This window comes from Aythya fuligula, chromosome 3 (genome assembly GCF_009819795.1).
Source record: "Aythya fuligula isolate bAytFul2 chromosome 3, bAytFul2.pri, whole genome shotgun sequence".
Lineage (NCBI taxonomy): Eukaryota > Metazoa > Chordata > Aves > Anseriformes > Anatidae > Aythya > Aythya fuligula.
In genome coordinates this window covers 109,534,141-109,551,366 of record NC_045561.1, presented here as the reverse complement: position 1 = coordinate 109,551,366, position 17,226 = coordinate 109,534,141, and the positions used below count along the sequence as shown (strand labels likewise).

Here is a 17,226-nt window from a genome sequence, read left to right as displayed (position 1 = left end):
AAGCTTCTGTCACGCCTCCTCCCTTCACCTTCTGAGCACGGCTGCCTCACTTTCCTCTTCCAAACCTCTTCCAAACCTCTTCCCCCTCCACCCAAGCTCACAAACTACAACCCTGAGGCGAGGCCAACCCTGCACGACCCCAACAACCCCCCTGACGGTGGATCTTCGGGGAGCCCAGCTCTGCCCCTCCTCGTCCCTGGCGGAGCCCGGGGAAAGCGGCACCGCCTCGGGACCTCTCCGCGGCCGCCGGGGCGGAGCGGGGCGAGCCGGGGAGGAGCGGGACGAGGCGGGGAGGAGCGGGGAGGAGGAGCGGGGCCGCCCCCGGCCCACCCCAGCTCGGCCCCAGGCGGAAGGAGCGGCCCCGCCGCCCTCCGCTGCTCCCCGGCCGCCTGCAGCCGCCCGCCCCCGGCAGACATTGGGGGCGCCGCCGGTCCCTCGCCGCCGCTATGCTGGGCGTCGCGGAGCCCCCCAAAGGGGAAGGTACGTGCCCAAGCGATCTCTCCCCTCCCTTCCCATCCCTTCCCCTGTGCCTTCTTGCCTGGTGGGGGCCCTGCCCGGCTCGCTGGGCCTGCCCAGCCCTCGGTGGAGGCTCTGTATTTGGGGACACAGGTCCCTGTTCCCCCCACCCCCTCCCTGTGCTGTGAGCACTGGTCCTTATGTAACGGCAGCGCTGGTCCCCGAGCCGTGTTCCACCCTATAACGTTGGTAACTGCTGCTGTAACACATCCCCGTGCTTTCTACCTCCTCCCTGTATTTGATTTTTGTGTCTTTTCCCTTGGCTGGTTGTTAAACTTCAAGGGTCAGATCCTAAGGTGCGTCTCTCGTCTCACAAAACAACTGCGATAATGCTGTTTGCAGGGTTTTCCTTTAGTATCTCGCTACCTGTTTCTGCAAAACATCTCTTGCAGCTGACTGGTGCTTGTTATCTAGGCAGCAAGTTGCGAAGCAGGTAGAATTAAAAGCTCCGTGGCCTATGGATGTGGAAAACAAGATTATAAATGTTTATAAGCATAAAGTAAGCTGAGATTTCTAAGGGGAAAGAATGTTTTTTTTTTTTTCTATTAGAGTAATTCACGTGGTTTGGGAAAGCAGAGAGCCTGGCAGGCGTACACGCCCTTCTCCATCAGTCTGGTCCCAGAGCATCGTCACTGACCGCAGGCGTAGGCTCAAAGGTGGGTGCTGCAGCAGAGGGGTGCCTGCACCGGGCAGGGGGCGAGTGGCAGGGTCAGGAGGTGGTGTAGTAGGAGGTGGTACAGAAGCTGGTGGTAAAGGAAAATGAAGATTGTAGAGTGCTGTGGAGGCATGACAGTTGTTGATGGCTTTCCTCCTGGTAACGCGTTTGCTGTATTTGTGAAAATGATGAAGCGACTTCTCTTCTTGCAACTCATGTGTGGTATTAAACGCTTATCGTCGGAAGATTTGGACTGCTTGAATGATGCAGGCCCTCATTTGTCAAGGTGCAGCATGCTCCAGGCCCTCTGGGATGCTATGATATTCAGCTAAGGTCTGAGAGTCTATCTGCATGATCTGTTGCGGTATTTGTAAATAAATTTGTATTGTGGGTGAATCAGGGATTATAAACCTTCAAGTGTTAGTTAAGCTTCTTGCAATGTCCTGTGTTCTCGTGGCACTTGCTTATGATGCTAGTGAAGGAAGCAGTCACATAATTACAGATGTAGGTAAGTCATAACATTAACAATTATTGTTTTCCTTTGTGGAGTTACTACAAAGGTTATATGGAAGCAGGTGAAATCAGAAGTCTCTTGAGAACCTTTGACAATGCCCTGAGCTGATGCTTGTGAAAGGGGCAAGCATATGTGATTCCTCTTTACCTCACTCAGCCTGCAACAACGTGTAACCGAGGAACTTTCTGGAACGAGTATACTGAAGACTTAAAATTCCACAGTAGATTTCTTATCTGTGAACTTGTTCTTGCCTAGCACCCATGTGTATCTCTGGTGTTCCCAATATCTAGTGTCAAGGTGTTCTGTGGCTCAAATACCCACTAAGGATGAACTGCCAGTGGTTTTGAACTTACTTCCTGCTACTTAATTTGATATTTCCTACTTTTTAAATTCAAAGAGGCAGTGATGGGTTGTTACCTGTTTATGTGCTTCATCTGGTTTACAAATGCAATTATGATAAATTGTAAATGAGTAATCAAAAAGGCAATTGATTTTTATGATGTTTGTACCTTGGCTGGAAAAAGGGGAGGTCCCTATTTTGAGGTAATGTCTAGGTTATGTTTGCCAAACATTAAGAGCAAATTCTCAAGGTTTAAGATTTAGTGTTGTTTTCTGTACAGTTGTACAGACAACAGATATGCAACATATAAAGGACAGTTAATATTTGCTTATTTAGATTGGGCACGTTGTTAATGGTGGCACAACTATGGCTTTTTTTATTCTGGACAAACCACCATGTAATTAATAGTGTGAATTTTCATTAAAGAGCTTGTCTAAATTGATTCCAGCTTACAGTGTGATAATATTCAGATGTTCACTAAGGTTTATAAACAGGTTACGTTGGGGGAAGCAAGTCATTCTGATAAAAGAACGTTTATAACAGAAAAATGTGTAGTATGAAAGGTCTGAATTCAACTGAGTGTTTAGCTTGAAACAAACCTGGAATCCTAGCCTGAGTACACTGTGGATGAGTGCAGTGAATGAGAGAACTGTTTGTTTACCTAGCTAGGTTTGCACAAACTCCTAATGCAGCTGTGCATTGTGTAAGTGCCTTGTTTTCGCGTATTAGGTAACTGATGTGCCAGAACAGTGTCTCAACAGAGATGCTGCAAATCCAAGTGTGACAGGATTTCTTCCTTCAGTATCCTTGCTTCCTGCTGCTGCTAGTAGCCATGCTGTTCTTTCATTGCTTTCCTTTTTCTGTCTCGTCTGACTCCATTTACAGCCTGTTCCCTTTTCCTTTATTTAGACAGGTTGCTTACTCAAATCTCTTTTTTTAGAAAAGAAACCAAAACAACAACAATAAAACAAGTTGATAGGATTTTTTTGTAGAAATCCACCCACACAAATTTTACCTTTTAGAAGAAATTGGAGCACTAATTGGAAATAAAACAATTACCAGGTAATAACTAGATTATATTTGCACCCCCGATGAACACATTCTTTGTATGTGTGTGTAATTGTACTTAGTCATGTGTTGTCCAGGGGTTGGTAGGAATATTTTGATGGGAGAAGTAGGGGCCTTGCACAAAATAGTGGTGCTTCAGGGATTATTCTTGTTTTGAGGAACAAGCTATCACTGTTTCCAGCATGCCGAATTGACTTGGATCCTCCTGTTACTAGAACTGCCAGTCTGAATGTCAGAGCACAGATGATGCTTGGACAAACTTTTCAGCTATTGCACCACTTTCTCCAGCCTGGCTGTTCAGCTGCTGTCCCATCCACTTTGTTAGCAGAATGATGAGCTCACCATCGCATCTTACTGGGAAAGACGCAGATTCTAGGACTTAGAATAATAGTACAGACAACTATAATATGTTATTGTAGCAACTCAGGGGGATGTCAAATGCTGTTTAATGTTCTTCTTTGTTGTCTCTTGTTTATGTCTCATGTTCATTGATTCTCCCATTTGATTGTCTTTTGCCGAGGGCTGCACAAGGCCTATTTATTGCCTTGCAGTGCCTTCCTAGCCTGATGAGGCTAGTAAATGAATTTCAGAATGTATAGCTGCTGCAGAAAACATAGGCAGGAGGTGCTAAGCAGAAAGCATAGGTTGAGGGATAACTTGGAGAAATGCTGTTGAAACTAGTGAGTTGATCCACTGTAAGTAAACAGTCCTTTGACTAATTCTCTATGTCCTTGTTAGAAAGCAAGGAAACAGCAGTAGCTAGATACTCAAGCTGAAGGTGAGATAAACAATTGATGTAAGAACACGTGCAAGTTGAAATAATAGAACAGGAAGAGCAGAAAAAAATAGTGTTTTGAATTCAGAGCATGTGTTAGGCTTAGGGAGAGCAACTGATGCAAAACTATGGAAGAAAGTGAGAAAAAAATGAATAGTTCTGCAGAAAGATTCATGCTGCACAGCAAAGGATCAGGAAACCAAATGGAGGACAGCCTGATGCTAATAGGATCGGTGTATGGTTGTTAGGTTTTCTTTTGCTTTGATACCTGCTTCTTGCTAGTATTCATTATGCTCTTTGAGCTTTGCCTTACTTAACAAGAAGAAAGAACAGACCTCCCCCTTGAGTAGTGAATCTAATAGGTGGTGAAAAAGGAGTCGTTTGACATTAGATGAAGTAGCAACTGCTTTTTGCTTCTTTTGCCTGTCATTAATGCTGCTGAAAGATGGGCGTTTCTTCAAAATCTTAAATTTTAGGTGCTCTGGTTTAAAACCCTATAAAGATTAACATTACTTTAAATTCTAGCTTATTTTTGCTTAGTATTGTTGATATTACCTCTATGTGTTAAGCAGCAGTCCAACAGAAATGTGGCTTTTGTAGGTTGCTTGATACACAATAAAAAATAAGGGCATAAAACATGTTTACAGAGCCAAATACTTGTTTGACTTACCCTGTTTTTTGTTTGTTTTTTTTTTTTTTCTCTCTTGAAAAAGTGCAAAGCTCTCTGTTCCCTAGAGATAGCAGAAATTAAACATCAAAGGAGCATCATGTTTTTTTAGTGAGCAAGTGTTTTTCCCCTAACCCTTAGAACAGAAGCACACCCATTTGCGTAAGTACTTGGGGGTGTCACAGGATGAGAAGCTCAACAGGAGCCAACAATGTGCGCTTGCAGCCCACAAAGCCAACCGTATCCTGGGCTGCATCAAAAGCAGCGTGGCCAGCAGGGCGAGGGAGGTGATTGTCCCCCTCTGCTCTGCCCTTTTGAGACCTCACCTGGAGCCTGCATTCAGCTCTGGGGCCCCCAGCACAAGAAGGACTTGGATCTATTAGAGCGAGTCCAGAGGACGGCCACAGAGATGATCAAGGACCTGGAACACCTCTCCTATGAAGGCAGGCTGAGGGAGTTGGGGTTGTTCAGCCTGGAGAAGAGAAGGCTCCAGGGAAGGTTTATAGTGGCCTCCCAGTGCCTAAAGGGGGCTACAGGAAATCTGGGGAGGGACTCTTAGTCAGGGGGTGGAGTGATAGGCCAAGGGGTGATAGCTTTAAACCAAGAGAAGATAGGTTTAGATTAGATGGAAGGAGGAAATTGTTTACTGTGAGGGTGGTGATGCACAAGCAGCCCAGAGGAGCTGTGGATGCCCCATCCCTGGAGGTGTTCAAGGCCAGGCTGGATGGGGCTTTGGGCAACCTGGTCTGGTAGGAGGTGTCCCTCCCTATGGCGGCAAGGGCTGAAACTAGATCTTTTAGGTGCCTTCCAACCCAAGCCATTCTATGATTGTAGGTTTCAAGACCTTGTGAAAAGAGCGTCAGCACAAACAAAAACTGAGGTCTTTGACAAAGGAAGAAAGAGATCAAACATAAAAATTGGTGTTTTGTTGCCAGAAATACAAGGAAATGTTACATGCCTTTGCCTACCGTGTAGGGTGCTATAGACCAACAGTTGATGCTTCCAGCTGTGAATGTTTTCATAAAGAATGCTGTTGTGCCTTCTAGCCTTAGCTATTTCATCCTCTTGAGAGTAGTGAAGAAATCAAGACAGAGTGTGGCAAAAGTTCTGTTATCATTTATTTATGTTAATTGACAATAATTCCATTTGATTTTTCTGCTGTCACTAGTATGTGCCGAACTCTTTTAAAAGAAAATTCTCAGGGAGGTCTAAGGAGTGGTAGAAGCTACAATGGGCTTTCCTAATCCATTTCCCCAGGGTTATTGACCATGATTTCCATTAAATAATTTTGTATCAGACCAATGTAGACATGTAGTAGCATTATAGGATCTGAAAATGTTTTCTGATTTCTTGACTCTTTACCACCCCCCACTCCCCCCCAAAACTGTCATATTGGTGCAAAGCACCTTCTTTGGATCGTGGTTGATGACAAATATTATGGAAGCAGTTCTTCTGTTGTAGTTGCTTTGTATTATAACATTGTCTACCAGAGATCGTTTGCAGCCATAGATCCCCTCTTCTGTCTGCAGCTCATCAGAGACATTCAGCAAACAGATCCATCTATTCCTGATTTGAATCCACACAATCTGGACCTTTTAAAGCTAAAGCTTTGATTCTTAAATTCTGCCTTGCTTTGCTGAAAAGTTTCTCAATAGTTGACATTATAGTTTTTGGTGCTTACAAGGGACCATTTGTCCAGTACAAAATTGATACCCAGAAGTTCTTTTCCTGTCTTTCTTACCTGCCCCCCGGACAGCATATGCATTGTTGATGATAATAATTGCAATGTTATTAACTATAATAAAATCAAAGTTTTCTGATTATACTGGAGGTCCAGTTCTAAAACCAGGCTTCTTCCTACACAGGTCTGTGCACAGTCTCCTGGGTGATGTCTCTGTACAAGGTTCTGAAATGAAAACTAGCTCTGTTTTCCATTCTGCACTTCAACTTTTTTATCATTACAGCTGTAAGCATTAATAAGCATTAATGTAGCCTGTACACCATTACCATGCATTTCACAGACATTTTTGCACAGTCATCAGTGAAATTCCTCTAACTGAGGAAGAAATGGTGTAGGGGGAAACGCAGGAACAAAACAAGCTAAGGGCTTCAGATTTCTAGGTCACTGACTGATCCCTGAATAAAAGTCCTAATTACTTCACTTGTTTTAGATGGAAACAGTCTACTGTTCTGAACTGTCTGAGGTATAGATGTTGTGTTTTACTGGGTTATTTCATTTAACTACATTGCTTCATTTGACATGTCCACTGGGCTTCCCTTGTTTTCATAAATAACAAAATGGTTTTTACTTACTGCTTCAGCATGAAAGGGGCTAGCATGTCCTTTCCATCATATGACTAGCAGAATTTATACTGTAAAATAAAATGCTGAAATGTTTCAGTTTTACTTGATACTTACTGTTGCTGCTTTTCTTACACAGAACGAGTCAAGATTTGTGACCGATGTCACAACAGCTTGCGAAGTCTTTGGCCTATGCTTTTAGTTTTTCTGCTGAAAATCTGGCATCTACTGTTTGTACTTTGTCTAAAGAAATCCTTGCTGAGCAGTAGGCATCCTGCATTCCACCCCTCATTCGCTGTTGCAGGTTTCCTACCAGGTCAGTCTGTCTGTTCCTGCTGCTACCAGCTCTGTGCTGTGAGCATGTTAGTTCCAGTCTGCAAATCAAGGAGCTTGTGTCAGGTCTGGATGGTTCTGTTCTGGGGGCAGTGTTGCAGAAACTGTTAGAGCCTTAGCATCTAGCAGTCAGCAGGAGCAATCCTACTTCCTATTTTTCCAGTTGCTCTTTCGCATTGCGATATTGAAATCAGTCTCATAAGCTCACCAATTAGGGTGTTTTTGTTTTTAAGCTGGTGCGGTCAATCGATGGAATACATCTGCTTCAGTTTCCAGTGTTTTTGGGGGGCTGATCACATTCCTTTTCTCTGACCTATATACTTTGTTGTTGTTATCTACTATATCCATGAAGCTCTCTGCTGCCTTTACTAGAAAAATTGGCTGAGATCCTTGTAGCACTTCATCCCTGATCTTTTCTGGTACTTTAGGGCTGTTAAGAATAGTAAAATGTTGGTTTAAAGAAACCTGTGGAGAACATTTGGTCCAACCTGTGGAGAACATTTGGTCCAATCTGTAGAGAAAGTTTGGTCCAACCTTCTATTCAGACCAAAATTATTTTGTCTAGCTGACTCTTAAAAACTTCCATGGGTAGAGGATCTACTACCTCTCATATCTATCATCCATTCAATTTTTAACTGTTGGTCATTGTCCTTTAGACGCGAGTCTTGCTTCAGCACCTGTATCATCTTGATTGTCATCAGCTTGACTCTCTCCAGTATGTTAATGAGAAGTCCAAAACCGGACAAAGTGCTCCAGATGCATTCTCTCCAGTGCCAAGCAGAGGAATATAATCATACTAATTAACCAGCTGGCTACTCTGGCAAATACAGCCTTGTATGTTCTTGCAAGGGCATGCTACTGACTCATCCAATTTGTTGTCCATTAGTGTCTTTTCTGCAAAGCCACTTTCTCACCCATGAGCACCCACTGTGCTGCATTGGTTTATTGAACAACTGCAGGTGCAGGACTTTCTGTTTGCCATTGGATTTCATGTGTTTTCTGTTAGGCTGTTTTTCTAGCCTGTCAAGGTCCATTTGGATAGCAGCACGGCCCTGGAATGTTTTGAGTTGGTCTCTTTCTCCCTATCTCAGACTGGTATTATGCACCAACCTGCTGAGAGTGCTTACTGTCCTGTTGTACAGATAATTAATGAAGACTCTGAACAATACTGATCCTCAAGGGATATGGATAGTAAATCAATGTTTTTCTTTGTTGTGCAGGATTTTGTTGAGTCTTGTGGGTTAAGCTAAACAATATTTACTTTTCTCCCCTCATTGAGTCATTTGTCCTTCATAAAAGGCAGTGAAGTTATTCAGGCACATTGTGCCCTTGCCAAATCCATGCTGGGTGTTCTCAGTCACTTTTGTGTGCCTGAATACAACTTGGGAAGGATTTTTTGTGACAGCTTTCTGACAACTGAGATGAGGCTGACTGGCTCTTAGTACCCTTCATCCACCATCTTGAACATGTGTGTTATGGTTGCCTTTTTTGGTGTTTTCAAGTGCCACCCTTAGTCACTGTGACAAATCAAAAGACAGAGAATGGACTCAAAGCAGCCTTGGCCAGCTTTTTGGGCACCCTTGGATGTGTCTTATATGGTTTTGTGGAAGAGCATATGTCAAGTGTGCTTCACTGTTTCCTTTTCCTTTACTTTGGTTCCACCACTGTTCTATGCAGGCAGGATCTGGTGACTCTCATACGGGTGTACAGGCCTCACAGAAAGATCTGGACAAAGTATAGAGCTGGGCAGTCATCAGCAATATGGAGTTTAACAAGGGCATATGCTGGATTCCTCATCTGGGAAGGGACAACCATAGCTTTAAGTACATGCCTGGGGGATGAGAGGCTGGAGAGCAGCTCCGCAGAAAGAGATCTGAGAGTTTTGGTTGACAGCAAATTGAGTATGAGTCAACTTTGTAACCTGGCAGCCAGGAGGATCAGCAATGTCCTGGGGGTGCATCAGACATGGCATTGGTAGCTGGTTGAGGGAAGGGATTATTGTGCTCTACTGTGATGATGTGGCCTCAGCTTGAGTACTGCGTGCAGTTTTGGGTGTCACAGAATAAAAAGGACATAAAACCATTAGAGAGGGCTACAAAGATGGTGAAGGGTTTAGAGAGCAAGACATATGAGGAGCGACTGAGGTCCCTTGGTTTGTTCAGCCCAGAGCAGGCTGAGGGGAGGCCTCATGGCGGCCTGCAGCTCCCTCACGAGGGGAGCGGAGGGGCAGGTGCTGAGCTCTGCTCTCTGGGGACAGTGACAGGACCCGAGGGGACGGCATGGAGCTGGGATAGGGGAGGAGGGTCAGGCTGGGGGTTAGGGAAAGGTTCTGCACCCAGAGATGGTCAGGCACTGGGACAGGCTTCCCAGGGCAGCGATCACAGCACCAAGTCTGCTGGAGTTCAAGAAGTATTTGGACAGCACTCTCAGGTAGAAGGTCTGATTTTGGGTGGTTCTGTCTGGAGCCAGGACTTGGACTTATGATCCTTGTGGGTCCCTTCCAACTCAGGATGTTCTGTGGTTTTATGATTATCTTTGCCCTTGTGATTACCACTGTTTCCTGTTATCATTCTTCAGATCAGGTACAGCGACCTGTTTGTCCTGTCTTAAGATTGAGTAATTTGTAGGCCACATTTTAAACAGCTTACTCTGGTTATGTTATGCAGTGCTATACCAAGTTTCTGATAGGTTTTTCATGGAATGGTATTTTGAGTGTAGATCACAAGTGCTGTTTTTCCCAAGAGAGCTTTCAAATAAAACCTTAACTCCAAGTAATCATGTAAGGTAGAACAGTTAATATCAGGACAGTTGCATAAATAATTAAGCATTGTGGATGCAAAAGAAGGATGCTTTTACTATTAGCATTTTGCTTTAAAGTCACTGGCAACAAAGATGAATGTGAAGAGATCTAGTTGTATGGCAGAAATAATCTGTTACTTCTGGATAACTTGTTTCCAAATATTCTCATCTGGTATGGTGGCAGTGGGTGGAGTCCAGTGGTATGACACCTAAATATACATGTTTGTTTTTAAGTGTCTTTAAGTATGTCAGATGTCTAAGCTCTCATGATAGGCTTTGCTGACTACAGGGTGATTTGCTTCATCCAGAGGTAGAAACCTAGCGGCTGGTCCTGTGGTTCACCGGTCAATCCCTCTGCTGTAGCCTAGATCTCTGTATCCTGTAAGAGGAGTTTGCTTTCAGGTAGACACCTATGTTAAGGGTGTGTTAATCCTGGGCTAAAGCCCTACCCAGCAAGTCAAAGCCCGTGTTTCTGTATTGTAGCAGAAGTTTGAGCCATGTCTTTCCCACTAGATAAATGCTGTTGGCAGAAACTGTCCTCACAGAATCACACAGAATCACAGAATTTCTAGGTTGGAAGAGACCTCAAGATCATCGAGTCCAACCTCTGACCTAACGCTAGCAGTCCCCACTAAACCATATCCCTAAGCTCTACATCTAAACGTCTTTTGAAGACTTCCAGGGATGGTGACTCCACCACTTCCCTGGGCAGCCTGTTCCAGTGCCTCACAACCCTTTCAGTAAAGAAGTTCTTCCTAACATCTAACCTAAAACTCCCCTGGCTCAATTTAAGCCCATTCCCCCTCGTCCTGTCACCAGGCACGTGGGAGAACAAACCAACCCCCACCTCGCTACAGCCTCCCTTGAGGTACCCATAGAGAGCGATAAGGTCACCCCTGACCCTCCTCTTCTCCAGGCTGAACAAGCCCAGCTCCCTCAGCCGCTCCTCGTAGGACTTGTTCTCCAGGCTCCTCACCAGCTTTGTAGCCCTTCTCTGCACCCGCTCAAGCACCTCGATGTCCTTCTTGTAGCGAGGGGCCCAAAACTGAACACAGTACTCGAGGTGCAGCCTCACCAGAGCTGAGTACAGGGGGACGATCACCTCCCTAGCCCTGCTGGTCACGCTGTTCCTAATACAAGCCAGGATGCCGTTGGCCTTCTTGGCCACCTGAGCACACTGCTGGCTCATATTCAGCCGACTATCCACCATCACTCCCAGGTCCTTCTCTGCCTGGCAGCTCTCCAACCATTCCTCTCCCAGCCTGTAGCTCTGCTTGGGGTTATTGCGCCCCAGGTGCAGGACCCGGCACTTGGCCTTGTTGAACTTCATGCAGTTGACCTCAGCCCATCGGTGCAGCCTATCCAGATCCTCCTGCAGAGCTTTCCTACCCTCAAGCAGATCGACACACGCACCTAACTTGGTGTCATCTGCGAACTTACAGAGGGTGCACTCGATGCCCTCGTCCAGATCATCGATGAAGATATTAAAGAGGACCGGCCCCAGCACCGAGCCCTGGGGGACGCCACTAGTGACTGGCCTCCAACTGGACTTGGCTCCATTCACCACGACTCTTTGGGCCCGGCTATCCAGCCAGTTTCTAACCCAACGAAGCGTGCGCCAGTCCAAGCCAAGAGCAGCCAGTTTCTTGAGGAGAATGCTGTGGGAGACGGTGTCAAAAGCCTTGCTGAAGTCAAGGTAGACCACATCCACAGCCTTTCCCTCATCCACCCAGCGCGTCACTTTGTCATAGAAGGAGATCAGGTTTGTCAAGCAGGACCTGCCTTTCATAAACCCATGCTGACTGGGCCTGATCGCCTGCTTGCCCTGCAAGTGCTTTTTTTTTTTTTTTTTTTTTAATAAGAGATTAATTTTATTTCCATAAATGTAGATGGTAAATACATAATGTCATGCACAGAATACAAGAATTTGCAGGATAGGAGCAAGTTCAACTGCAAACAGAACCGCAATAGAAAAGTTGCCATTATACAGCACTATAAACTCTGTACCCCATAAAGGGCTTACTCTGATAAAGTTTAGTCCAGGAAGGGCTTTTTTGGCTTATTTATTTATTTATTTTATTATTACTATTAAAAGAAATCTACCTAAGCATAGGCATTTGTACTCAAGATGTGACTGCTTTAGGGAAGGCATCCACCCTTTACATCCCATCCATGGAACTAGAGCTGTGAAGGCCTTGCAGAAAGCAGAGGAGGGATCATCACCACCTGAAGGTTGAGCCTGCCTCACAGCATTACGGACCACTCCAGAGGAGCATGGAGATGGGAGCAGGACAACCAGAGCCACAATGGCACTATCTGAGGTGCTGAGTTTCTGTGCCACAAGCCAGATCTTATACCCAGAAAACACACAACTGTTTATTGGAAATACTTGGTACTCCTTGAAGGAGTACCTCCTTGTAATACTTTTCCACATATGCTTAAGAGTGTATGGGTAGGGGTTGGAGATGAGAGAAAATACTGCATGGGACTGATTTCCTACATAGTTGCATCTCTTCCTCTAGCTGTATTCTTCTCTTCCACGATGACTCATGAAACTCCCTCTGGTCAAGTCTGTGGTTCTGAGTTCTCCTTAGCTTGCCTACAGCAGTGGCACAAGCTGTGCCCTCTGCCAGCTGGCTGAGCCAGTAGGAACCTCATCTCAAAACCCATCCATTAAATGCATCTGGAAATTGATGGGCTGTCTTAAATATTTCTATGGGAGATACAGGCAATTAATTCCAAAGATAGATGCTTATAATGGAAGCATTGTTCTTGAAAACCACTTTTATGAAGAACAAAGAACCATAGGTATTTGGGAATATTATTCATTTTCTCTTAAAACGTGTCTGAGTAGCATCCTAGAAGTATATCCAGTTCCTTTTCTCTGTTTTTCTCTTCAGTCCATCTGTATTGATACAGACCATAAAATTCCAAATGAAAAACCCAATGATAAGTAAGAAAATAAAAATCCTTAAGCTTTTACAAAGAGTGAGTACTAGGAAACCTTTTGGAATTGTCTTATGTGGGCAGTTTTTCAGAAAACTTTTTTTAGTGCACAGTCTTATTTTCATGTACTGCAGTGCTGTGCATACTAAAAATTGGAAGTTATGTTAAAAAGAGGAATAAAGCTACTACAGACATTGATGTGAACCTGAGAAGTCTACCATTTCAGTCTAAAATGTGTTGCTGGCCTTCCTTTTTCATTTTTTATTTTATGACCTTATATTGCAGATGCTACTCATGAATGAGGAATTGCCAGTGGGATTTCCCTTTGGAGTTGTTCAGTAAAATCAGTTCAGAATGAAACTTGACAAACTGTTTTTTTTATTGGTTTGCAATTAGAAACTGTGTGAAATTTACTTTTTTTGGATAAGGCTTCTTGAATTGTAAACACCTTAGAAAATGGATAACAAGCTAGAATTTTACGGTGGTTGTTGATGTAACTGGGTTTCTCTGTCAAAGATGTTATTGGTATCTTTCAGTTTTGAGTAATTAAGAAATAAAAAGCAGGAATTACTGTCTGCAAATTACTCCTTAGTATTATTGTTTGAAAGTATTCACTTCAATTACATACCTTCCTGTCACTGTAAGCTACAAACGGTAACGTGATGAATAAAGAAGTAGTAAAATTTTCTCCTTTGGCATTCATAGAGCTTTTTTTTTTTTTTTTTTTTTGGTGGGGAAGTAGATAGATGGAGGTGGGGGGGGGAAATTCATCTAGAGAACAGTGCTGTAATTGAAAGTACTAAACAACACTTTTTTCTTCCCTCCAGAAGCATGTTCTGTTTGTATTATGCTCAGTTTTTTCAAAGTACTTTTTGTTAATTCAAAATAAAGCACTCTAGGTCTTGTCCGCTGTTTTACTTAAACCTTGCAAAACCTCAAATGAGAACTGGAGGAAGTAAATAAATGTTTCTACAAGTGCGCTTTGTTTTACGTAGTTGAAGATCATTACTTCATGGCTTCATTCAGATCTGTTTCTTCCAAGTTGTGTAACACTAAGCATTTTTGACTTTGAGCGTCCCTCTATCAGGGTCCTGGAAACTTTGGCTTTAGATGTCTTTATTTTCTAGTGGTTGCTCTGCAGTACAGACAGGACAGATATCCATGCTTTAAGAGTCTCTGTTCAGCGTGAGATATTTCAGTATGATAATAAGTAAACTTACTATAACACTTTTTAGAGCTTTTTTAAACTTACTATAACACTTATGGTTGAGTTTACTTGCCTAAACCTTCACAAACTGATTAGGAAATAGAATTCGGATCCGTGTATTCAACAATGAATGACTTTTTTTTTCACTTAGCAAAAAGATTTGAAAGTGCTAATGTTATCCTAACTAGATACTTAAAGATTAAAATCTTTTTTTTTTTTTTTGCTTCTCATTAATTTTTTTTTATATTTATATTTCAGTCAACTTTAACGTCAGTACCTGGTACACCCTTAAAGTGAGATTTAATCACATACAAAGACAAAAAAAAGTTTTGAATTACTTTGATTAAATTGGAAAGAGTTAAGTTGAACAGCATTTTTCATTACAGATAGTCATATTTTGGACAAACAAAACGTGTAGTCATTCCTGTAATAATTTAACCAAGCTTTTCAGCTCCATCTAAGTGAGATCTTTTGCTTCAGAAGCCTGAAATGAGGTTCTTCTAAGATGAGAACTGCTTTGTAGAGCTTAAATAGTCCTTGAAGTTGATATAAACCACACTGTTGACCTGCTGAGCACAGGTCTCGGTTCCGAGTGATGCATATATGTGATCGTACCAAGCACAGGCTTCTGACTCTTCATTTGATAGCTCATAGTTCATCTCAGTGACATGTTGATTTGTAACTAGTCATTTGATGAAGAGGGCTTTTTTACTTAAGGGAAGATGCAGGAGTTTGGTCAATCAGCCAGTTCCAAAGTGGTACCTTATTAATACACAGCCATTTCATGTGTGACAAAACCATGAACTGATGAACACGGCACCGTGGCATTTTATTTGCCATAACTGCATTCAGATAACTAAATAATTTCAAAAAAGTTTTAAAGGAGAGCATAAATACATACCTGAAGTGTTCAAATCTTGATGAATTTTAACTGACAAAGACTGCTCTTTTAAACTATTGGAAGTTTATAAATAATTTAGTTGTGCTGGACTTAAAATGAGGAACCCAGCTACTGCTGGAAGGCAGTCTAGTAACTAGCACATTTGCCTTTTGGCTTCCATAGTCATCGTTTCCTTATGATGCTGTGTTCCCATAGTGAGGCACACAGAACTTGTGAAGGCGTTCATGCAGTACTTCTCCTTGGTTTGGTATTTTTTTCTTTTCTTTGTCTTGACATATGCTTCAACTGAATCTTTTCTCTGTACTCTGAGAATAAGAAATTTAAAATTATTTGCCTTTAAGGTAGACTAGATAATATTGCCCAGTTCATCATTGTAAACTTGTGTTAAAATCTGAAAGATGCTTTCCCTTGTAGAGTGGTAGTGTGTATAAACTCTTGCAACTTACTCAAACATCAAATATTGAATTGGGTCTCTGTTTATTTGAGATCACAGCTGATTGGGAGGATAGTTTTTTGTTTGTTGTTGTGTTTTTTGTTTGTTGTCATTTTTTTCTTTCCCTAGTTGTTCTATGGGAAAGTACAATAGCAGAGAGCAAGCTATGTAAATATTTGCTGATCTCTTCCTAACAGTATCTTGTTTTGTCTTACAGCAAACATGAGGTCAGCATCAGAAGAGCCAGTCCCATTACATGAAGAATTTATCTACTGTTGTGGAGCTGCTACCCATGTTTTAAAATGTGGGCCATGGAAAGACCTCTCAAAAGATGAAAGTAAAAATCTCCCTAGGCTCTTATTCATGATTATTCCTGGTAAGGGTCTTTTTGTTTGTTTTTTAAGTCTGGAAATGTGGTGAATTGGAATAGGCATATTCAATTTCCATGTCAAAAATGTTATTAGATAAATGATGGAATTTCTCATATACATGCAGCTAAAAATCAGTGTTATTACAGTGGTGAAATTCCTTTGTTATATTGGGTCAGTACTGTTACCTAAATTTTTAGTAGTGCCTTAAGGTAAAACTGAGAAATTAGGATGTAACATACTTTGTGGTATCTGTTTGCTGACAGCATTATATATTTTCATCACTCTTTCCATTTATTTCTTGTATGTTAAAATGGTACTGCCACGTCATCCTCCTGCTAATTGTTCAAGCATATTCTGCTGCTTATGGGCTGGTCTTTATTTAGTGGTGAAAGGGTGCCCAGGTCCCATTTTTCATTTTTTACTAGGTTTTGGAAGCACTGTAGAATATTTTACGTCCATTTCTTCAGGCACAATGATTTTATGTCCTAGCCTCCTGTAGCCGATTAATAGCCTAACTTTTAACACCATTACAGTGAAGTTTAAATGCTTTCTGTAACTGAAAAGAAGAAATAAACATCCCATTATTTCATCTTGCTACTGCTTCATGGGAACAGATTTTTAAGCCTGATGCAGAGTGTAAGTTTTTCCTAAAGACCATCTGTATAGATCCAAATTGTTAAACAGTTTTGCAGAGGTGCAAGTGTGATTTGATGCTCTTTGATGGCTGATTTCTTCTAGCATTTTTTGGAAGGCCTAAATGAACAGGTAAGTGTTTCTTCCCTGAAGTTCTGGAGACTTGTCTGTCTTCAGGTTGTGATGCCCATCTCTTTGGGCTGGTGGTAGAGCCTGTAGCTATGGTAAACCTGTAAAGCTAACAAATACCAGTAGAAGGGTTTGTGGATGAAGAGTGCAAGTGTCAAATGGATGTATTGGCATCCAAAATGAGGAATCTGTCTAAGGCATGTCAAGTTATTTTGCTTGAAATGCACCAGGACACACAGGCTTTATAGACTCTATATTCATCACAAGAAACTTGTCTACAGGAAAATGTAGTGGCAGGGCTACCTGGTTCTTAATTCCTGTAGGACACTTGTATGAGGACTTCTTAGTAACATTTTATATTAACCTGATAAGTAACCAGAAATAAACATCAGTGGGATATTTAGAGTGCTTCTGTAGTGATGTGCCAGCTTTTGTGAGCAGTTGATTAATGTTTTTGCTCTTATTTCAGAATTATGTTGGTAATACACTGGAAGTTGTCTCACTGAGAAAACAAAAAAATGTAACAACAACTGCCAAGCTGCAAAACAACTGGCTTAGGAAATAACTGATGATGGTGAAGGTGGTTTCTGGCAGACAGTAACCAACTAGAGTACCCAGTGCCTCTCAGTTTTTCTCCC

The 17,226-nt window shown here is 42.5% G+C and overlaps 1 protein-coding gene across 2 annotated transcripts in view; it reads left to right on the top strand.

The window, feature by feature from the left end:
* The first annotated feature begins 335 nt into the window (after positions 1-335).
* LDAH (lipid droplet associated hydrolase) overlaps positions 336-17,226 on the top strand; it is a 117,969-nt gene continuing 101,078 nt past the window's right edge. The window contains exons 1-3 of one of the 2 annotated variants that reach the window (XM_032184012.1): positions 336-480; positions 1,066-1,172; positions 15,673-15,831. In XM_032184012.1, the coding sequence (XP_032039903.1) occupies positions 15,678-15,831 (154 nt within the window). In that variant the 5' untranslated portion in view covers positions 336-480; positions 1,066-1,172; positions 15,673-15,677. The remainder of the gene's footprint in view (positions 481-1,065; positions 1,173-15,672; positions 15,832-17,226) is intronic. The other variant, XM_032184010.1, reaches the window with a different exon arrangement.